This window comes from Anomalospiza imberbis, chromosome Z (assembly GCF_031753505.1).
Source record: "Anomalospiza imberbis isolate Cuckoo-Finch-1a 21T00152 chromosome Z, ASM3175350v1, whole genome shotgun sequence".
NCBI lineage: Eukaryota > Metazoa > Chordata > Aves > Passeriformes > Viduidae > Anomalospiza > Anomalospiza imberbis.
Window position 1 is genome coordinate 17,123,635 of NC_089721.1, and position 24,041 is coordinate 17,147,675.

At 39.0% G+C, this 24,041-nt stretch overlaps 1 protein-coding gene across 4 annotated transcripts; it reads right to left on the minus strand.

Annotated features, from left to right (window-relative positions):
- Positions 1 to 75: 75 nt before the first annotated feature.
- Positions 76 to 23,261, minus strand: MIER3 (MIER family member 3). Of its 4 annotated transcripts, none has more exons than XM_068177289.1 (13): positions 23,029 to 23,261; positions 22,348 to 22,372; positions 20,041 to 20,166; positions 18,051 to 18,185; positions 16,498 to 16,618; positions 14,221 to 14,306; positions 13,961 to 14,033; positions 11,674 to 11,825; positions 11,140 to 11,221; positions 6,317 to 6,411; positions 4,381 to 4,508; positions 4,048 to 4,193; positions 76 to 3,965 (listed from the first exon to the last, which is right to left on the minus strand). In XM_068177289.1, the coding sequence occupies exons 3-13, from the start codon at positions 20,137 to 20,139 to the stop codon at positions 3,508 to 3,510; spliced, it is 1,575 nt and encodes a 524-aa protein (XP_068033390.1). In that variant the 5' UTR covers positions 20,140 to 20,166; positions 22,348 to 22,372; positions 23,029 to 23,261; the 3' UTR covers positions 76 to 3,507. The 4 variants fall into 4 exon arrangements, with proteins under 4 accessions (XP_068033390.1, XP_068033389.1, XP_068033388.1 ...); XM_068177288.1 differs by having other exon boundaries at positions 20,041 to 20,186; positions 23,029 to 23,171; XM_068177287.1 differs by lacking the exon at positions 23,029 to 23,261 and adding an exon at positions 22,697 to 22,788 and having other exon boundaries at positions 6,317 to 6,408; positions 20,041 to 20,186.
- Between the last annotated feature and the right edge of the window lie 780 nt (positions 23,262 to 24,041).

Below are 24,041 nucleotides of genomic sequence, written 5' to 3' on the forward strand. Positions count from 1 at the left end.
AAGTAACTGTTAAATATCCCTGGAAATGAAGTAGCAAACACAGTGCAGATGCATGGAGAGCTTTACAAATAAAGAAAGGTTTCCAGACATTTATTTCTGGAACTGTACACCAGGTATTAAAGTACAACAAATACAAAATAATGCTCAAAAAAAAAAATCAGTGTTTATGTACAAATATTAAAACCAATTCAACAACAGCAACTTCCTCTTGAACATCTGATACTTAAACATGTTCCGATTGTCACTTGATTTGTTGTTATGCACAGGGTAGTTACTTTGAACTGAGAATAACTGGTATCTCTGTTTTATTAGGAAGACTATAACCATTACTACTTTATTGTACAACTGACAGCATCTTCCTCCTTCTTTCAATGAAAAATAGGAATAATAAAAATAGTAACCTTGTCATTATCTTACAAATAACTGTATTTTCATTTCCCTGTCTGTAGACAATGTGCTTGTAATGCTGGGCAAATGGCATCCCTGTTGGTCAGTTTATTCATTAGTTTACATTCAAAGTTGAAATACTCATTAGAGACTTTGGTTAAATTAAGTAGTATCACTGTGTCCTACTTGAACTGAAGTTTTCCTATATTTTTGACTCTCAGTTTCAATTGCACAATTCACTGACCTAATTGTACACAATTTCATATTCTTAAAACAGTATTGTACATCCTTCAAGTAAATTCAGCAGTTTGACCATTACAAGAGGAAGACTAAACATTTAAGAACCTAGCATGGGAAGATGATGTGTGACCAACTGTGGTATTGCTATAATCACAGCACCAGTTACACTTCTACATGAATCTGCTACCCTCTTCAGATTCCCTGTACATAAAAAGGATACATTTACCAACACTGCAATTGCCCATTATGGATTTTTTTGGTTTGTTTGTATGAAGAAAACACGTGGCAAAGGACAAAGAACTCATCACAGTTTGTTACAAGAATTGTGCTTCACTGTGTAATAGCCAAGGCATTGTAATTTCTTCACATGGTTGCAATTCAGTTATCTCCATGCTGACTTTCAAAACACAATTCTTTTAATAAACAGTAACAAGTTCTCCATTTAAATGTTTTAAACTGAGAGAAAAAAAGTAAGTCCAGCTTTTAAAAGTAAAGTTCAATAAATATCTATTTTGCATGGATAAAGTCATAGTGGTACAAATTTATGGATGTCACATCAAGCATGCACAAAAATGTTACTATACACAGAAGTAGTCAGAAAATATTGAAAGAGATATCTAAAAAGATATGAAGAATTTACATATTTACGAAATCTTGCAAATTATTGCCTCATTTTAACAAGGAATTAAAAGTAAACTATACCAGCCAGCTAGCCAACAGGCTAAATAAGATCAGCATTTATATTAGACTACCCGGAAATCATTTTTCTCGTATAATTTTCTGAATTTTGGTCAAAGTCTTTATTAAATAACTAAAGTGTCCATTCAACTTGCTGACAACCCAAACCTTAGACAAGTCTCTGCCTACATTAAGAGCCCAGCAATGCATAGATAAACTGAGTATATTACTGCATCAACTAATGAAAATGGGCATGTTCATTTAAGTGCAACTGGTATAAGCATTCAGTCATCTTTGTATGATTTTTATACAGACCAGCCACTCACTGCAAACCCATAGATAAACCTGAATGTATAACAATGGAGGATTATGGCCAGAATTCTACAAAATTACTTAAGATGGGTTGATTCATAAACAAAGGAAACAAGGTACAAAGTTCAGCACAAAACACAGCAGTAACAAGCTGAGAACTTGGCTAAAAATGTCAAGAGTACAACACAGGGCCAAGGCTACCCGTTATTTACTGTGTACTTACTAAAGTTAATTATTTCAGATGTTTAAGTTAAGAACTGATTACAAAATCATATCTACTTTGTCCACTGTGCTAAACTAATTTGTTTTTAATAGGATAAATGTGCTATTGCATAAACACTTCAAAGCAATCTTCATTAAAATGTTGTAAAGAAAACTCCATATGCTGCATCTGAAACTTGGGATATCAATGCAGTTCACAGTATGCGTAATAAATACCCTCTTCCCTTTCAAATATTAAAGTCACTACTTTCTAATTACTCAGCACAACCTTGAAGCAACTATTGAAAATATCAACAATGCAAACTTAATTGCTTGAATAATGAGAACAAATTAGTGGCAATTAAACTTGTAATACAAACAGTGCAAAGAAAAAGTATGGAGGGACAGGAGTAATCCTACTGAAGGAAGGTTCAGGCTTCCATTAGAACACCCTGCAAGTTGTATGCTATGTTATGTTACAAGCCAATACTATGCTTGGTTCCTGCAGTAATTGGAGCAAACATTTGCAAGACAAAAATCCTGGATGGCTAAATTGCACTCAAGGTTCAAAATTTAAAAAATGTAATGAAGTTAAATAGTTGCTTTTATGGTATGCATTTTCACTCATCCATTCCTATTTGACCAAAGAAGTGCAGTGCCATTTTGAATCCAATGACTTGCCAAAACAAGTAAATGCAATCCACGCTAAATAAAAACTTTCAAGCTTGTACTTCAAGGTTCTACTATTACTATATAAACTAGATATTCCCTCAAAACTGTAACACTTAGAACTGCAGTGCTCCAAACAACTTAAGATGTCTTCCAAATGTAGACTGTTTAGTGGTAAATCCTAAGCTGTGCAGACTGTAGCTTTTAACATCAGCTGCCTTAGGAAAGTTAAGGTACACGACTGCATCACTCTCCAAAGTTGTGGACAAACCCCTTCCAAATACAATATAGCCTAAAACTCATCTGTTTGAGCCAGTAAGTTTGAAGTACACAGATGTCTATGGCAGCATGATTACTTCTGTGTAAGGTAGCCATGATCTTTAATTTTGCAACAGCATTCAAGTGTAGATCTTCACTTTACTCATCTTAAGTCCCTTGTGCTAGCTTCCACCAACATGAATTTGCTGCTTTGTAAACTGAAGTGCTTTAGTTTAGTATCACATGAGAGAAGGTTCCATTTAAAAAACATCCTTGTATGTTTGTGCAGTTTAAAATAAACAAACTCATCCCTGCCTTTATAAGGGGGGGGGGGGGGAAATGCTACATTGAGCAGGGATCAGGATCAGTACCTGTAAACATTGTTATTCCACTGCATCCATTACAGCAAATGTAACTTACACTAAAAAAGCCACTCCAATACGTTCAGAACTTCTGTGCTGGTTTTGAAACGGTGGCCTCCGTCTACAGGCTTTAGGAAAAAAAAAACTGAAGCAGAGCTTAAAGCTGCATCACAGAGTTCTCTTAGTTCCAAACTCTGCCACATATCCTATGACATTTCCACATTTATGGACTGAAAAAAGAAATTACTCTTGATAAATCAAGATATAGTTCTGTACATACAAAGACATCACTGATGTCATAAAGTTCAAACTTCCAGTGAAAGACTAAGCAAACCTGATAGCTCCCATCAAGTTTACTACTACTGCATAAAGTACCCACTATTCGTTTAGTTTTCCACAGTCATTCTGAATGAAGGGCAGCATGTTGGTGGAGAGTGTGGGTATTGATAAAACCATTTGTCTCATTTGCAGATAGACTGCTGAAGTCAGCCACTGAAACAGCCATTTTGGCATTGGTAATGTGGTGTGTGTGGCTCTCAAAGTCCACACCAAGGTTATTTACAGAGACATCATTCATGAAAGATTCTGGGACAGCAATCCCCATTTTCAATCTCTTCGCAGGTCTTTCTGCCTCCTCACTGCACATGTTCATTTGGTTTAGCTCTGAATGATAAAACCCAGTCTCAAATAAATTAAAACAATCACTTTCACCATTGCTAGGCAAGTTAAGCAATTCTTCTGTTCCAACAGGCACATGATTAACTGGTGCTCGGGGTAAGCTGTCCATGGGAGGAAAAGCGTCATCCAGGCAGTTCACATCTGAAGTGTGGCAGACGGTAGCTACGCTGTTTGTCAGTGCTGGAAAACAGATGAACACAAATGTAAATTAAACAGTTGTTTGCGTAGTTCCAACAAAGATATTGTTTTTTCCTTGATTTACCTGTCAACTCATTGGCAGTGATAGAGTTAAGAATGCTTAGCTGTTGATCAGGAATGGTTTCAGTTCGACTATTAGATGTTAAGGCTGAAGAATGCACTGCTCCTCCAAGGGATTCTGCTTCATCTACCAAACGATCCATGTAGTCCCTAAAATAATATTGCATCCATAATGTATTATTTAACTAGAAAACAAGACCTATAAATGATGATAGATTTAATTTCAGTTGCCATAGCCACTGAAGCTTTACATTGCAATGACAGAAGTGGGGTGGGGGGGAAGTCTTCTGCATTTACAATCTGCAACAGAAACACATTCCAAGAACATTTTACTTACGTAACTCCTGGATGATGGTTATATTTCTTCTTTCCAAATCTTGTTTGCTGAGCAAAGTAATCATAACGTTCCGACTTCTTCCACATGTAGTAGAAAGCCACACACTCAGCAACTGTTCTGGTTCTTACCTAAAGGACAATAAGAAAAATTGACAAGATTAATGCAAAGACTTAGGTTTTGTCATCTTCCCAATTCCCACTCCTGCAATATTGTTAGTTTTTATTGTTCTGGAACAAATCTTTGCAGACTTCAAACTGACCTATAGTTTAAGTGTCACATTTGTTCTACTCATTGCATTACTGGATTTTCTTTAAACTAGGTTGAAACTCTATCTACATCCGAAGTATTTAGACACATATATATAAACATTTTTAAAACTGTAAGATATAACTTTTCTTACGATGAAAAAAGCCAAATGAGTGATCTAAGAAGAATGAAGAACCAAAGACTCTGGGTATGTATTCCTTTGGGGAAAGTCCAGAATTGCGGAGGCTTTGGCAACAGAATTGTCAAACCAGAACAGCAATAAATGCTTAAAACAAAATAAAACCGTAGTCTTGTTGAGAAGGTAGTAAGGACTGAAAAGACTTATTTTGATCTACCACTCATTGTTTGTCTCTTTCCCTAAAATGGAGGTGCTATGTGAAGTTAGATTCTTGGAGAAAAAGTCATTACTTCCACTTTTATGTACTTTTTGATAAAGAAACATTTCACATCATGATCACATCACCCACAGTTCCAGTTTTACAACTCTATCCAATACAGTCTGGCAGTAAAATATATTTGAGTGTTTTCAAACATACAGAAACATCAGTGGCGAATGCAAAATGCCTTGAGGGCAGTAGTAAACCTTGCTAGTTTAGGTACAGACATACCAGGAAGGGGAGGAAATTAACAGATGGCCATATGCTAATGCATGAAGTCCCAGTTAACAAAGCTGTGCACTGCAGTGATAAGGAAACACATCTAGTTAAGCTCCTTCGCACACTAAATCTTGTCTAGCTGATACCTGCTGTATACAAGTGACATCACCTTAGGCTGGATCCCAGAACTTGCCCTAAACTTTCTTGCCTTTTGCCTGGGAAAAAACCCAGTAGATTTTCTTAGACAAATTCTGGTCCATAGTGACAGACACATCAACACGTGTTTTGTTCCATGTTGGAAAATATATTTTAAATCTCTGATGTATTAATGTTTATTGTTAAAGTCCATTTAAAATCTGAACTATCCAAATTATTTAGGATGGTATTGGGCAGGTATTGGGCAAGACCAGCAGACTGTAGTTGAAAAGCAACCACAACACTACAAAGTTCACCTGAAATACAATAAAAACACCAGACTCCTAACGAAAAAAAGTATAAAGGAGGTATACAAGAAATTTGGAAACATTGATTTGTTAACTATTGTTTTTGATAAAAGTAACAAAAAGGCCTGCCTATTCGTCAGGCACGGAGAAGTCAATCAGAAGCAATCCAGACCAAGATTAGAACTCATGGCTCAGAAAAGAGAGTATTATGGATGACTATACCTTATAAAAACACAGAACTCAGCCTGATTCTGTAAACTTGCACCTTCCTGGTGACAGAATAAATTCGGCAAAGATGCATTCTCCCCTCCTATAGCCATGGTACAGAAATACTGTTCACTTCTAGGAAAGGCATGAATTTAAATTGAATTGTAATGCACATGCATGAATAGAAGTAATGTCAACTTAAGCTGATTTCAGATATAATATATTAACTCATCTCACAATGCCTAGTATTTGCAATGACATTTGGAAATATTAGTGCAAAGAAACGAAAAATTAGTTCAAAAATGCCAAATTTATTTTAATATAGTTCTTATTTCCCTCATCTGTATGGCTGCTGACAAACATATTGCCTTCACATAGTATCATATATTTACCAACTCTTCCATTTAACTGTAGAATACTAACCTTGTTTTTCTGTATGAGATGAAAGTCTTTTCCATACATCAGAAGTGCATTTTCAAAGCTTCTGCATTCTTCTTCTGTCCATGCTGTCATCTCTTCTAGATAATTATAAAAGTAGCATGAGAAACTTGATTTCACTCATTAACCTTTTACAAAGAATAAAAATTTTGTTCCTAATGAATATCCAAATACATTCTAAAAAAAAGTAATTCGGTTATTTAGATCTATTTTATTTCTCCTACTGAGAAACTATCCTACCTGAAATTTAACGTTCTTTTTTACAAATAATGATCCAGAAGAGTTTGATTTCAGAAATCGTTCATCTTTGAAGGCAAAGGATATTTCAAACGTTTATTGTTCTTAATATGTTTGTCATCAAAAAATAAGTGTTTGATAAACATCACTGAGGTGATAAGTGTGGTAATTTTTCTCAATATTTCTTGTTACATAGGACATAAGGAAAGGTGGTTGTTGGAAAAAAGAGCAAAGGAAAATCCTGTTTTGACGGATGGCCCTGTTTTGACTGAGTGAGCATCACAGACATGAAGGCCTGACAGAGCTCAGCCCTGCTATGCAAACCACAGTGCTGGGCCCATACCCTCCCAGGCACTCAGCATTCTAGGCCACGTCTTACCCAGGAGCTAACTACCAGCCTGGATGCCAGCCTTGATGCATGGCACTGTAAATCACAGCTGAGACACAGGGTGAGATGAACTGTCATCAGGAGAGCAATTCCAACCTGACACTGACAGCCAAAGGGATGCAGCATGAGACAGACTGCCCAGAACATACAGCACCTTGCCTGATATCATAAACTCCCTGGTGAGGTAGTGCACTCCTGGAAAAGGCATAATGCACCACGGAGGAGGGCCTCAGCACTAAGCCTAGGTCAAAAAGCCATACAGGACAAACTGACTGGGACTAAAGTTAACATGATCCAGGCTTTTGAAAAATAAGGGATATCAGGGAATCCAGAAAAAAACCCAAATAACTACCTAGTCCTAAAGGGCCACAGATCTCTTCTAACCCCTTCAGATCTCTTAAGCAGAAACTGCAAATTTATTTTCTCAATTTTTTTTTTAATAATTAAGCCTACATTTTCTAAAACTGATTTTGGTTTGACAAACAACAACAATCATAATTCAAGACTCTTATTAATTTCCTATCTTGATTGTAACTTTGTAAGTATATATATATAAATAAGGAGAGATTTTTTTCAGATATCTTACATTCATAATGTAAAAAGTTTTCACTCAACTAAAATTTAAAGCCAGTGGGGGAAAACGCATTCACTTATTTCAAAATATCTCTGGAACCAGACACTGAAAACCAGACCTTTCTGCTCCCAGATGAAAAGTGATAATCACTCCACTGTAGAGCTGTTTTTTTCTTTCTTAGCCCCATTAATTTTGCATTCCTTACTACAGAATTCACAGCCTTTGAAGAGGAGAAAATAGCCCCATGTAAAGTCTCACTGCTAAGAAACTCGCCTTGGAGTGGTGTATTTTTTGATTTCCATACTGAGAACAGTAGTGAGCTTCAGTGGGTAGAGCAGATCACAGTATAATGGCTACTTGAAGAGACAGGCACTGACAGCATTACAGAGTCATAGAATCATTAAGGTTGGAAAAGACCTCCAAAATCATGAAGTCCAACCTTTGATCAAACACCACCATGTCAACTAGACCACAGCACTAAATGCCTTATATCCAGTTGTTTCTTAAACACCCCCAAGGATGGTGATTCCACCACCTTCCTGGAAAACCCATTCCAATGTTTAACAAGCCAGTCCATGAAATTCTTTGCAATGTCTAATATAAACTTCCCCTGGTGCAGCTTGACGCCATTTCCTCTCATCCTGTCACTGGCTTCCTGGGAGAAGGCAATCCCCACCTTGCCACAATCGCCCTTCACACAGTTGTAAGAGTAATAAGGTCTCTCCTGAGCTTCCTTTTCTCCAGGACAAACATTCTCAGCTCCCTCGGCTGCTCCTCACAGGACTTATGCTCCAGACCCTTCCCCATCTCCATTGCCCTTCTCTGGACTCACTCCAGCTCCTCAGTGTCTTTCCTGCAGTGAGGGCCCAGAGCTGGACACAGCACTGGAGGTGTGGCCTCACCAGTGCCCAGCACAGGGGGACAATCCCTGCCCTGCTTCTGCTGGCCACACCATTGCTGATCCAGGCCAGGATGCCATTGGCCTTCTTGGCCACCTGGGCACACCCTGGCTCATGCTCAGCTGCTGTCACCAGCACCCCCAGGTCCTTTCCAGCCACTCTGTCCCAGCCTGTGGAGCTGCCTGGGGCTGTTGTGACCCAAGGGCAGGACCTGGCACTTGGCCTTGTTGAACCTCACACCACTGGCCTCAGCCCATCGATGCAGCCTGTCCAGATCCCTTGGCAAAGCCTTCCTGCCCTCCAGCAGATCAACACTCCAACCCAAATTGGTTTTGCCTCCAAATGGACTGAGAGTGCACTTGATCCAGATCATTGATAAAGATATTAAACAGAACTGCCCCCAATACTGAGCCCTGGGGAACACATCAGCTGGGTGTAATTCCGTTTACCACCATTCTCTAGGCCTGGCCATCCAGACAGCTTTACCCCATCAAAGAGTGCGCCCCTGTCCAAGCCATGGGCTGTCAGAATCTGCAGGAGAATGCTGAGGAAAATGGTGTCAAAGGCTTTACTGAAGTCTAGGTAGGCAACATCTACAGCCTCTCCCTCATCTACCAGGCCTTACTCCTCCATCTATCCCTTACCATTTTAATGAGGGTATAACAATTCCATTTGAACAGGGGATGGGGTATAGGTAAGGACTACTAGTCCTTAGGATGGAATTTTGGCCTCTAAGCTGATGCCTCAGGTTTTAGCTTTTATATTTTACAGATTCTGTGCTGCTTTAGTGTGTAATTCTGAGCTTCATATTAAGGGATGGTAAGCTCTCTTCACAGAGTAGGCAGATAAAACAATTCCTTTCCTAGCTGGGGACCAAGGATAGCTAAGCCAAATCTAGACCGAAGAGCATAAACAATGGCAGAATGAAGAGAGAAAAACATGAAAGATGTTTTCATGTGAAAGATGAAAGACTTCATAACCTAAAGCTATAATTGGACAATTAACTCCAATATGCAAATGGACCAGAACTTGTAAAAGTGAGAGACCTTGTGACTGGTCGTGCATTTTGTGACCATTTTGGGTTCATCTTGTGTGTAGCCCTGGCTGGGCTCTTGTACTGCCCAAGGTGTATCCAGTGAGGCCTTTTAATAAATCCCTACTTTATTCTTTAACTCTGTCTAGCCTCTGTTCTAGGTCAGCCTTCACGAGGCATCAAAGCCACAAATGAACAGAGGTATTCTTCAATCCTGAAAGAGGAACCTAAATTCCAGAGAGGTACTGGATTTAGGATACAGCCCTGCAGCTGATACTTTAAGGTCTACACAATCTCTTCTTGTACATGAGGTTTTTAAAGCATTCTTCTTATAGTCCTTATTGCCCTCTTAAGCTTGACCTTAGTGTCCTGATTTTGGTTGAGATAATTTTCTTTCTAGTAGCTGGTAAAGCACTGTGTTTTGGATCCCATATGAAAATATTGATAACACACTGATGTTTTAGTTGGTGCCAAACTGTGCAATTGAGGACATTTCAGTGTCTTGTGCTCTGCATTGATCAGGTGCCCCAGAGGCTGGGGGAGCGTGGCCAGGAGAGCTGACCTGACCTGGCCAAAGGGATGTTCCATACACAGACTGACATGGCCAGGATGAAATGGGGCGAGCTGGCTGGGAGGGGCCAGGAGCTGCTGGGGGACGGGCTGGGCATCGGTCAGCAGGTGCTGAGCACCCGCCTCACTGTGCATCACTCGCCTCCCTGGGGTTTTATTCCTCTGTCTTTCCCTTTCATTGCAATTATTATTGTCATCAGTATCACTAGTATTCATACTATATTCTTTTTTTGTTTCAATTATTAAACTGTTCTTAGCTCAGCCCCAAAGTTCTACTTTTTTCCTCTAATTCTCATCTCCACCAGGAAAGGAAGTGGTGGAGCAGTAGTGAGTGAGCAGCTGTGTGGTATTTAAGTTGCCAGCCGGCGTTCAACCACTTAAGACACCTGTCTCTCACAGCACCTAAATTGCATACACTCAACTTCTCTTTGGATCCACTTCTAAGTAGAGGGCTATCTGCCAGAACATCAACTTATAGCAGAGCTCATAACCCAGTGGCTTCACACAATACATATACAAAAATAAAAGACAAAATCCCATCTTTGTTAAATGACAAGACTCTGGTTTTCATTTAAGGATTAATAAATATTAAGGACAATCAAGATGGAAGCTCATTTTACAATGCAGACTCAAGGAAAGCTCTCCATGCCCTATGGAACTATACAATAGAGCCCATTAAGGGCTGGCATAGCAAAAATATTAGCACAGAGTGGGGGCATATTTATATACCCACCTATATTTTCCTGATTTTGGTACAAATGCCATCAGACTGTAATCAATCACTATCTCAAAGAGATACTAAATAGTGGGTGAGAACTGCTTTATAGCAGCAGAATCACATCTCTCCCCACTCTTCTCCTCAATCTGTTTCATTGTTACAACACCTGTGGATGAAAGAAGGGAAGATCAAACTCATACCCTCAACCTTTCTACAAACTGTAAACTTCTATAGCAGAACCTTCAATTGGCCAACTGTCAGATTATACCTAATTTGTGCTAAAATCATTATGACGGGGATGTGCTTGATAATGTGATTCCTACTCAAGGATTTTCCACACAACTATTTTTTTAAACCACACTTTCCTGAAAAAACAGGGATTCTCTTACCCTGAGATGCCTTTCCATTTGAGCAGTATCTCTCAATTGCTTCTTTAACATTATGGCTACTTTTAAGAAGTTCATACAGTGCCTACAAAATAAAAAAAAAGTCTTTAGAAAAAGTCAAAGTTTTCTAATATCCAATCTAGACCTCCAAAACGAATCTTCCAGTGAACATATCTAGTGTAAAAAAAATAGAGGCTTTATCTTTACATATTATGAAAATTTAAAAATAAGAGCCAAAACCAAAGCCATTCAAAAGCTGAGGCAAGATTTACCTAAAAAAATGTAAAACACTATATGCAATTATTAAAAAGGCTGAATTTATCAACAGTATGACAATCAGAAACATCACAGATCACAAGGCTGCCAACATTCAAATACTCAAGATTTTTAAGCATGTACTTAAAAAATTTAAGTAACATCTTGACCCCATAATAGCCAACATTGAGTAGTATTGCATTTATAATACAAAGCAGAGAAAGAGACCACATGTTAATTACAGAGTGTTGTGTCACAAATGGAACAGGATATAAAACCTACTTGTTCATTGTCCCGTGTATGTAGTCCTTCAGGAATTCTGCCAATCATTTTTTCATTTCCTGTTCTTAAGGAGGTTTCAAAAAGGTATTCTTTAACTTTACTTTCTGAGATCACATCAGGTTTCCAAAGTAAATGGTCTTCATTTTCATAAGCTGATAAAACAGAAATACATTCATGCCATGTATAACATTTTTAAGGCTATAACACTAAAAGCTATTTCACAAATACGAAGAACAGGAACACAGAAATAATCAAATCAAGCCATACCACTTTTAAACAGCAGATCACTTTGGCTATTTAGTAATTTTCAAGAAAAATTAGCCAAAAAATTATGTAACAAAATGGCAATCTATATGGCAATGTGGTGCTTTTTTTTTTTTCATTCGGTAGCAACTGAATGCTGTTAAGAACTTGGTATGTTGAATGCTTTAAGTGATTAGGATGTACAGTCCTCCACAGTACATTGAAATGACATCTGCAATTCTCAGATAGCTTACTTCAAGGACAATACAACACACAAGAGCTGACCTGAACCTTTGTCAGTCTGTGCATATGTTTCAATACGAGATTAAACTATAAATCCTTCACTCTGATCAATAGATGTGAATACCATTGCACATCATGTTTCATGTACTCTCTTGGCAATATAGAATTTGAGTTACTTAATTCAAACATAGAATTCTAATGGCTGTTACAGCAGAAAAGATGGAGATGCTCAAAGCTCGCCTAAAAATGCAGGAAACAACATTAGGCTAAGATGAAGAATAAAACTACACCTTTGAGAGTTCTTTAATGGCTTATCAACACAGATAAGCTTTCAGTCAGACATGTTCCCAGTATAAAGTTTATAGGAGTACGGGAACTGCTTTCTAGCTCAATTCTGGTAGCTGGACTACATAGCACAAATGTAAGCCCCTATTTGCCATCACAGTTCTGCCAGGCGTGCAGAAAAGGCTTTCACAGAACCCTCCAGCCCTACTACCAAGCCCAGCCTTCCAGAGTGCTGGTGATACTCCTATTCAGTTTTCTTTATCACCAAGATATCGCAGAGCTTTTCACTGGAGTCCATTACTAATGACTTCAAAAGATGCTCCTTGAGCTCTCTGATCTGGCAGCTACCCCTCTGCTCTTGGCCATGCTATCAGACAACACTTTCATTGGTTCTTTCTACTACCAGTTCATTACAGAGAAAACCAGCAGAATAACCCCACTTTGGTCATCTGCTGGTTATAAGAACTTCCTTAGTTCTTGGCTAAGGATAAGTCAAGATGTGGAAATAGTAAAAGAACTACCCACATAAATCCAGTCCTTCCTCCTCCACTTCTTGCAACCGATTAGCACCATGCTTGAATCTTAAAAAACTGGAGACTTTCCTAGGTCTTAAACAACACAAAGATACTCACTTCCTAACACTTCCAGCTCCATCCCTACCAAACATTCTTCTTCTCTCTTGCAAAGGATTTTTTCATCAAAAGAGCAGGTGGCATTGTTGAAAAGATTTAATACAATTCACTAAAATAACATCGCCCTTAAATGTTAAAGAAACTTACAGAATATCAAAAATTTACAGAAAAAAACACAGAATGCCCTTCATTTATTATTACATCACCCCACCCATTTTTAAATTTCACAGCTGTTCCACCCATGAGCTAATGTTTTTGCATTACTTGCCTTTTTAATTTCATAGCTATATGTACTATGTTTCTAAAGAAACAAAACTCTATTAAATAAGGCTTTTTTTCTCCACTCTAGCCCAACTGCAGTTTTTAACCTAAATCTGCACTGGAGTAACATTATACTTAAAACACTTAATTTTTAAGACACAGTATTACAGGACCTATACAAGGAAATTTAAAATAGCTTATTGCTTTGTTTTCCACACCAATTTTGTAACTCACATGGTTTCACCTGCCAAAAAAAAAAAAACAAGCAAGGAGAGACTGTTTTGAACAACTTCAGTGTAAGCTAAGTTACATGCTCATAGACCAGCTACGGTTCTCCAACAAAAGTAACTCCTAACTCCTGCAGTTAGTTGAAACCTGGTATTACTGGACACTTCAGAGTTAAGCATCTAATTTTGTCCTAAGAATGTCCTCTCCATGTTGGAGAGTCACACTTCTGAGATATAAGTATACAGTTTGCTACTTCAACTTTCTAGTACGATTTTTAATAGTTTCTGAGACTTTAGCTAGGTAATTGAATTGACCTTACAAATTTAAATAACATTTTTCCATCAAGAGCTATGTATAAACAAAAAATAAGAAGTAAAACAATTAGAAGAACATACCCTTTTCATCATCAATGCATCTGCCAAGGTAAGCTGGAATTTCAGCCTGGTACTGTGAACCAACCATTATTTCCTGAAAATGGAATAAAAATGAAGAGAAAAAGTGATCAACAATATTTTGTGTACGCAAGTATAAAAAACATCATTAACCTGGCATGTGACATAGAATTCCTGAATGAAGGTACAATTTTAGATACATACTAAAAATCTCACTGGATTTTTTTTTTAACAGCAAAGTTCTAACTTTAAAAAAATATTACCTTTCTCAAGTCTTCAGATGAATTACCATTGTCTGCCTCTACATCTTCACCATCAGATTCCTTATCTCCATCACATGTGGTGTTTGCTTCAGAAACAAAGAAGTTTGCTTTTAGCTATGAAGAATTTTCTGTTCAAGCACAGAAGTACAAATTATCATTTACTTTTTAAAGTAGCACCTGCTTTTATTCAGGGAGACACTTTTTATGTGTCTTTTGATCCAGATTTATATGAAAACCAAACCAGAATGAAGTCAGAACACACTGTTATTTATATACTGCAGAACTGAAACATTTATCATCATTGCAAATGACACAATCTATTATATTTTCAACTGTCAAAAGGAAACGACTTTTTTTTGGTTGATTTTCTCAGTAAAAGCTTACACATAGAGAAAAAACAGAAAACTTCCAAGGCTGTGACACAGCCTCAGGTTAATTACAAAGAGAGTAAAGCTGAAGGCATGCCTTTATTACCTGCTAAAACCTTTCAACAGAAGTTTTAATGGGCATTCACAACATTCCTTTAAACCAGGCTGTCTTAGCACAGAATGAAGATACAGGAGAGACATACAAAATGGAGTAAGTAAAAGAGAGCAAAAGACTCCTTATTCCTATTATAGATTTTTTTTTCTTTCCCTTAGGAAGAAATACAGCAGAGCCCTCCAAACAATTCAAATACATTACTCCATAGAATAACTAATATTTTAGAATCTGGAACGCTGTGGCACTGGGTTCTGAAGCAGTTCTATTTTTATAGTTGTATAATCTCCAGCAAAAGGGAATCTACATTTGGGACACAATTACACATATATTGTATTCTCCAACTTCAGAAAAAACATACTCATAAATTGGGCTGAAATTTTAGCTTCATCACAGCTAAAACACCATTAATATCAGATACAATATCCAAGACTGAATGGACTGAGGGTCTTCTTCCATAGTAATTACTAAAATCACGAGTCTATCTCTTTTTGGTTTTACAAGTAGCAAGCAAGGAGCTAATCTGATTGAATGGAACAATATGCTTGGACAATCAGGCAATTATTTTGCCCAATTAATGTAAACTTAAGGAAACAGTCTGTGTTATGTATTAGATAATGCATATCTTAAAACTTAACATTATCTTAGAATCTGGGAAATGGACATAGACCAGAAAAAAGATGGAACTGCCAACAGCACAGAGAACTGACATCTCCTTCCCTGAAATGGTGGATACTTGATCTTAAAATGTCCAGCTTAATGTTCTAATAAGTAAGATTTTGAAAGAAAACCATGACAGCTGAGAACAAAGATGACTGTTTCCTAATCCTCAGTACAGATGAGGGGCTAAACATATTTCTCTATGAAACTGCCACACTTAAAATGTCATATTCATTAACAGTTCCCAAGTGCCAGCATGTTTTGGAGTTTAACTGAAAAAGGGGCATTACAATTTTTAAGGTTTTTGTATCTCTCTTTCAATAAAAATGTCCTGCATTTATCAGACAGCAGCATGCAAAGGGTTATGATTGCTGGTGACTGAGGCAGCTCAATCCCTTTATTCCCCCCTCCTCTACAAAAATGAAATCCCCCATGGAATACCTTAAGATATTTGCCAAATTAGAACTGTGATATAAGTCCTCCACACTGCTCTAACTCTAGGACACCAGTGAACAAATGAGATGCAACAGGCAATAAGGAATATCTCATCCAGGTTGGATAACTGAACCACTGGTTCTTTCCCATCACAGCTCCATGGATAGTGAAATTTTGGTGGTCATGGGTTTACAGGCCCCATCCCATATAAAACTACTTTGGCTCACCCCATGAAGTCCTATGGAAAAGTGTTGAATGTGTGAAGGGAAATAATCACAAAGACACTGCGTCCCAGTTCACATCCACAGGCTGCACGGAGGAGTCACTGGCTTAAAAGCAGCAGCAAAAATTTTAGTACAGAAACACTAATTTAAAAGAATGGGTTACATGTTCATATAATTCACTAACATATCGAAAATCATGAAGAGTGTTCCTCAATACTGTATTTACCATTGCCTATGAAGTCATTGTATTTATAGAGACATGAATTTTACTTGTGCTTTGAGCAGAGAACCAAATGTAAGTCTTTTAGGTACTCAGTAATGCCAACCAAAGGCAACGTTCATGTACAACATCCTGCACAGCACTGTTTCTCAACTCCTGGTACAGTGAGTTGTACTCCTCAATTTTGGTATTTTAAGCTACAAAGCTATACATAATGCTACAACTTTTTGAGTACTATTATAAAATTAGGTTTCCTACATCTTAGTGGCCGAGGAAAGAAGTCAGTAGCCTCATGTGAAGTAACTGATGGTGTCAAGTCATCAGCAGAGGACTGTGTTTCTTCATCATCACCCGACAAGAGGTCTTTAGCGATTTCTTCCTGTATAATTAAAATTAAAAAAAAATGAAACCTCAGAGTGACTATAAAATATAGACTGGTAAGCACTTAGATTCAGCCAATTGTAAGCCTCATTAATTAAAATGAATTACCTTCCCATAAGAAAATTCAGCGGACCACACCCCTTTAAATAAAAAGCTGGTTTGCTACTATTAACTGTAAGAATATAACCTTTCATTTCAGAGTCAAACATAGTGGTTCCCCTGTCTTCTATTAAAACAAATGCACAAGAATTAACTTCTGCAAGTATCAATCTCAGATGTTCCTTCAACTGCTTCCAGTAAGAAACACCAACGTAAACTGCCTCATGTATTTAGCATTCTGTCATTCTTTGCATGACAGATATACTGAAGCTTTAAAAGCCTACTACTGCCTCCTAAACTCTGGGGGAAAAGCCAACCAACAAAAAAAAAAAAAAAAAAAAAAACCAAAAAAAAAAAAACCAACAACAACAACAAAAACCAAAAAAATCCCACAAAAAAAAAAAACCCGGCCCAGTTTTTTGTAGACTTTTGCTGAGAAGTTAGCTCTGACGTTTTCATAGGTTAAAGAAAAAATATTAAGAAAGAAAAGGCACACTTCCTCTGCTCGCAGACATGTTTGAACCCCTCTAACAGAGATCTGGAAGGGAAAGAACTGTATTAGACAACAAGCCAACTACATTTTTGTAGCCTCAACACAATCGTGAATCCTAATGAGAATCAGATGTGCAGAGCCATCATTATATCCTTCTTTCTGTGGAGTTTATCATTACATCATACTCACAGGAAAAACAAAGACATATACTTATTACTTGCATACTTTTTAAGCTCAACTACAAGCTGCACATGCTTTGTGGCCAAAAATCAGAATAAAATCTCAGAATTTTAAGTTAACTTGCAAACCACAAAAGCTGAAGTTTCAGGGTTTTGTATCAGCAATGCAACACATATAGTCGCTACACATAAAACAATCTCTCATGGCTGATACCTTTCTAAAAGATATGCATTTGAAAATAAAATTCCAAAGCATTCAAGAGTACATTTTCAAGTTATTTTCATACCATTTTTTGGTACTTGATGTGTGGTGGAAGTCAAAGTTATTTCTGGACATTGCATTTATTATCAAAAAATCCCACTTCTTAACTAAAAAAACAAAACAACTAACAAACCTCCTACTTAAAAGTTTGCATGTGTTTTAGAACTATTGACATATTTAGTTTTCTTTTGTACTAATATAGTGACACTAAAGTTGCTGTGCATCATTATTAGAACCAGATGCCCAGTATCCTTGAAAAGTAAGATCCCAGAGTGACAATATATATCAAAATTAACAAAAATATGTATTTTGTAACATCAAGAGATTATGACATGTAATTTAAAGCCACCTGGATTTCTGCTTTTAAACAATTCAGGTGAAAATGATTCTGACTTACCTTATCTAGAGTCATATCTGGAAGTTCATCTGCCAGTTCACTTGGAGAGCTATTTGCACTGGAACCTGGCATAACTGGAATCGTGGGTTCATAGCCATAGAATGCTAGTAAATCTTCCAATGGCATGTTTCCTTCCTAATGCAAGAAGAGTTATAATACTTCAACATATTGCCAATTATTTGTAAACAGTTCAGGCCTAAGAGAATAAGACATATTTTGAAGAACAGAAATAAAAAACAAAGAAAAACTAAGCTAAAAACAGGAATGATTAAAGGTTTAAAATACTGTGATTCTATGATAACAATAATTCATAAACATGTATCTTGGCATATAGTGAAATTCTGTCAAGCTGCTGGGGAAGACATTTTACTGGATGCAGCTAAAAAGTATTAAAAATTTGCTCGTTATCTGATTGATACCGTAGAACATGATTTGTCAATATTTCTTTAAGAGAAATATAGAAAACCTTGAAGATTTCATTCCTACATAGCTACAGCTGCACACGTGAAAACCCCCACAGAAGTAAACCAATACAACAATTTCTAAGCCCTTCCTTTCATCTCCTGCACAATGTATTTTATATTAACCATTGAGAATGTAGCAAGAGAGAGATAGCCAAGAAAAGGCAAAAATCAAGAGAAAGGCTTGATTTTTAACTTGTGTTTTCCAACAGCTTTTGATCAAGTGATTCTAGTAACTATCATCATACTTGCATCCTAATACAATTAATAAAACAATAAAAGTAGTGAAGATTTCTTTTCATTACCTGGTTCAAGACATCAGAGTATGAAAAATATTTTCAAATATTTACAACTTTAGAAGTTATACCTCTAAAAATTTACTGCTGAACTCACACACTGATCAAATTCCTTTTTTTCTTTAGCCAGGCAAGGTTTCAGTCCTGCAAAGACTTTTCAAAATGGGTAAACAGAAACTCAGGTCCAAGTCTTTCCAGGATAAGGAATTAAAGTAATAAAGTGTTTAAGATGAGTGTCTCTCAGTTCTTCTTTCTTCTATTACAGAAGCAGTAAGAGAATTTTGTGGAGTAAAAACTCCATTTTAACCATTAGACCTGGCAAACTGCTTCACTACTACAACAGCAAGCTCATAATCAGCCAAATATAATTGTAAAGGTAGTAAGACAAGAAAAAAAAAATCAGGAGTACAAACACTGTAAACTCCACATGAAGAAAACTTGTTTTTACATGGACTACATAAATACAGCCTTGTATTTGATGCTAAAAAACACACTTTTTTGGAAGTATGTTGACCAAAACCTGCAGTTATGCTAAGTGGTGTAAGTGGGTTTCCAAACAGTAATGCAAATAGCATCAATTTCTGGGTGTTCAGCATTCAGTGGGCATTTAGAATGCATGCTACACTGCCACAAATGAACAAGAGGTGTAAATAGGAAAAACTTCTTATTAAGAAGTGTAAAATGGAATAGGAAAAGCCAAAGAGCACACTGATCATTTTGTACATCCACTGAATGCTAAACTGATTAAACTAAGATCTAGAAATACCATTTATATAGCAAATCAATGGGACCCATTATGCCTAAACCAGGATTGTTTGCATACTGGAAAAGTAAAACCTGACTGACATAATGAAACACAGCTAAATGTCATTTTAATAGTATGCAAAATGTACAGTTTCAACGTACAAGTGACTTTAGACAACAGGCCTCTAAAACCTATGTCAGTGATTTCTCTACCAAAGCAAATGTGCTACTAAATAAAAAAAATACCATTAAGAATACCATCAAGAAGCTACGTTCAGCCTTTTCTGTGATGATGCACTGCTACATCCTAACCTGACAGTCTTTCAAACTAGCTGCAAATGCATTTTTGCAGAAAACTGCCCTATATAATACAAACTGAAGGGCAGGTTGAAGGGTCTTTTCACTAGAAAAGTTACAGTGTATATGAAAAGTCAAATATGTATAGAAAAGTACAGTATGTACATCCACAAGGGAGAGAATCTCTCTTACCTTTTCTAAATCTTCAATTTCAGAGCTGAAATTTTTGCTTTCTTCCATCATTTCCTCTTCTTCAAGAGTTCGCTCATCATCATAATCATGTACCAGCATTTCAGCAGATGGGTCAAAGTCATGATCCTCAGATGATAAAGAGCCAACTATCAAGAAAAAAACTTAATTTGAGATTTTTTTCCCTTATACCAACATAAGAAATTAAATCCCAGCAAAAAATTTGCATTAATTCTCTTACAAACAAGATCAGAAATCTCAGTGAAGTAACAAATTTGTAACTACTTGACAAATTCAGCTGCTTTAGATGACCTTTCCTTTTCATATTTTTAAGTAATAAGGACCACTTTCTCTCTTGCTACAAACAGAATAGCAGGGAGAAGAACCTAAATGAGCAAAACTAAGTTGCAGGAAATACAATCCCAAACTAATATTTTACTGAATAAAAGACGTTCAAAACACTCTTGAAATCGTCATTAAGATACAAAGCACACAGATCAAAAGATATCAGAAGCTGCAAGACTGTCATCTATAGACTCTGATTTTATTGATCTGATTTATATGGTAACAAGCATTCTTTTTGACTGGCAAACAGGTAACTTAGGCTATGAATTCATATCCTACTAATAGCAAAATAAAGTGAGACTCGCTTCCAATTGCTTTAGCCTCACAAATGGATCTTCTAATAAATTAATTTGTAGCACTAGATCTAGAAAAATAAACAGCAGAATTTCAAGAGATACTATGGAAAATACACTAAAAATAACAAAATGCTCCTAATGGATCACATTAATTAACAACCCAGTGTGATATCTCTGTAGTCCAACAGACACTTTTTAATTACTGAAGACAATACTCAGTAATCAAAAAAGTACTATTATTTTAAATGCACTTTGTCATGTGGAAGATTATCACTAGAGTAAATCAGTTTTCAAGACTAAAATATTCTGCATCAGTAGTCAGTGTTCTATTGTCAAGAATCACCAAATTACAGGGTTGCTTTGCTCTTTAATGTTCACTTCTTTATGGCTTTCAGGTTGGAGGAAAAAGACTAGTATATTTCTCTTTCACTTCTGGTTTCCCCTTATATACTAGTGGTCTGTTGCAATCCTTAGCTTTCAAGCATCAAATAAAAGGTTTATCAAGAATTATTTCTATCACGGAACTTCTTCAAAAGTTTTGAAAGAAGTAACTACAAATTTTCAACCCTCTTCAAAAAGTAATAAAATATTCCTCTTTGCACTGTTTTCAGCCTTGAGACAGCTGTATATACCAACACTTCTGAAACTTAATGCAACTTTTCATCAGTTATGCTAAGTATTCATTCTGTACATGCAGGTAATTGAACTTTGTTCAGCTTGCCTAAGACAAAGCTGACGAAGTTTGTAATATCATACTGTAGAGAAACACTCAGGACAAAAATGCTTTTTATTCCCATGCTATTCATATTATGGTCTCACAGAAATTTCAGCATAGCTGACAACACTACTACAGTTCCAATAATGACATTATGTGTTTAATCGTCCTGCTGCTGGGTATCACATCCTGCTCAAATTTTAAGAAAATATCAAGTGCCTTAATCTAACATGCACTTATAAGGCTGTGATCAAGATTATTTCTTATAATTGCCTTTCTAACTCATTTTCTATTTAACTCAAGGGGAAGTTCTGTTCCACAGACTTTACATTAAAAAGTCACACTTCTCCTGTAGTTCTGAATGCTCAGTACACCATTTAAAATATTCAAAACTATACTGAAAAATACAAGCTCAACAAATTTCACTATAGTTAAAAATTATGACAAACACTGCAGAATGCATTTACATAGAAGCAAGTATGTTTCCCAAATATTTGAGAATAGCCCTGCTGATGTTAATTATGCTTGGTTATATAATGTATTCCGAAGAACCTTAAGAGCATTTAGTTACAGCCTTTAAAATTACTTGTTATGATTTTAAATATTTTCTGTTATTACCAAGAAGTCAAAAATTTAGACAAGCCTGTAGTTATCAGCAACAAGACAAGATGTCTCTCTCCAGGCTATCTGGCTTTACTGAGATGCTGACTTAAAAGTGCTACACAACTTTGATATCATTTTTGGTTCTGAGGAGCCAATTTCTAACTGCAACTGGGCTTAAGTGAAGGATTCCGTAGCGCACATCTCCTCTTGAAAACCTGGTAGGCGGTTAACAGCGTGCACACGAAGCCTTAGGAAAACTACGAGGGGATAAATTTGGGAAGGAGCAGCAAGGAGAGAACGGTGTGCGGGCGACAGGCCGGGTGTCGATGCAGAAGGTGGGCGAGGACGAACCTGGGCTCGAACTCCCAAAGGAAGCCTGCAGGGAAAAGAGAGAGCGAGATAAGAGCGGGCTCCCTGCGGCCCGGCAGCAGGCAGGGCCCTTCATTCCACGCAGCCGTCGGAGCTGCCCCGTTTCCCCGCCACCCTGCTTTGCCCCGCTCCGCTCCAGCCTCAGCACCAGCGTCCCGCCCTGCTGACCGCTCCATCCCGCTCACCCTCGCCCATCCCTTCTTCCCTCGCTCCCGCCTGCCGCTCTCCGTCCCTCCTCCTCCTCTGGCACAAGGCCCCCCCCGGGGCCGCGCCAGGCCCGGCCGGCGCTCCCGCTCCCTCCGGCCCCGGCCAGGCGGGACGTGTCACGGACTGGACCGGCCGCCGCCTCGTCCGCGCTCCCAGCCCGCGGCTCGCTCCTCCTCCCTCCCTCCGGGAGGTTCTCCATGGCCCGCGCCGCAGCGGCGACGCCACCGGCCCGTCCCGCGGCCCCTCCGCCGCCCGCGGGCCGCGCACCGGCACCGCGCCCGTCCCGCGGCCTGGTCGCACAGGCCCCACCGCCCCGGCCCCGCCGCCCCCGTCGGTGCCGCCGAGCAGCCGCGGAGGCACCTCCCGGGGGTGCCGGGGCGGCGCGGAGGCGCTGCGGGCGCGGGGCCCCGCGGGGCGCCGGGCGAGCCCCGCGCCCGGCCCGCTCTGCCCGCTCACCTCCGCCATATTGGGACGATGGGGCCGAGCGGCGGCGCCGCGCCGAGTGCCCGGATGGCGCCGTGAGCCAATGGCGGCAGCGGGCCCGCCGGACCGTCCGTGCGGGCGCGGGGGGACCGGGACGGGACGGGCCGGGCCGGGCCGGGCGGGGCGGCGGAGGCGGGGCAGAGAGCGCCGGGGACCCGCCGGGACCCTCCTCTGGCGGCGCCGCCCCGGCCGGCGACGGCGCTCGGCCCGCCCCAGCCCGGCCCCGCCCGGAGAGGGCGCCCGCCCCGCCGGCGGGGTGGCTGCTGGAGCAGCCGGCGGAGCGCTCAGCGCCCGGCGGAGCCCGGTGTCTGGGACGCCCCGGGCCGGGAGCGCCGAGCGTGAGCGGACCCGGCCGTGTCACCTCGGTACCAGGTGCTCGTGTGCAGGAGAGCTGGCGTCACGCTGACCACCACGCCATAAGTATCAGGAACATGAAACAGAACTCCAAAGCCTTCAGCCTTTCTCGTGTGCGTTGGTTGCTCTGGCAAACAGAGAAAGTAAAATTTAGTTTGCAGTGTTTTTATCTAAAACGTGCCATGTCTGTTACATGCAAGTTATATCTACTCCTTTTTACAGAATCACAGCATTGTCAGACTTGGAAGGGACTTCAGGAGATTCCTTGGTCCAAACCCCTGCCACAGGGTGGGTGTTCAATGTCTCTAGACAGAGACTCCATGACTTCCCTGGGCAGCCTGTTCCAGTGCACTGCCACCCTCAATGTAAAGTTCTTCCTCATGTTTAGGTGGAATTTTTTCTTTTAATTTATGGTCATTACATCTTGTCCTGTTGCTGGGCACCACTGAAAAAAGTCTGGCACCATCCCGTTGGCATCTGCCTTGGAGATATTTATACACATCAATAAGATCTCCTCTCAGTCTTCTCTAGACTGAACAGGCCCAGATCCTGTAGTCTCCCCTCATTAGAGAGATGCTCCAGTCCCCTCATCATCTTTGTTGCACTTCACTGGATGCTCTCTGGTACTCCTT

Bases quoted from the DNA above. Each gene is read 5' to 3' on its own strand.
- MIER3 (XM_068177286.1), bottom strand. From the start codon at position 22,771: ATGGAGAACCTCCCGGAGGGAGGGAGGAGGAGCGAGCCGCGGGCTGGG. The intron at 18,186-20,040 runs GTAAGAGAGATT...TTCTTGCATTAG, and splicing joins AAATTGAAGATTTAGAAAAG to GAAGGAAACATGCCATTGGA. The intron at 11,826-13,960 runs GTATGTTCTTCT...CTGTTTTATCAG, and splicing joins ATGCATTGATGATGAAAAGG to CTTATGAAAATGAAGACCAT.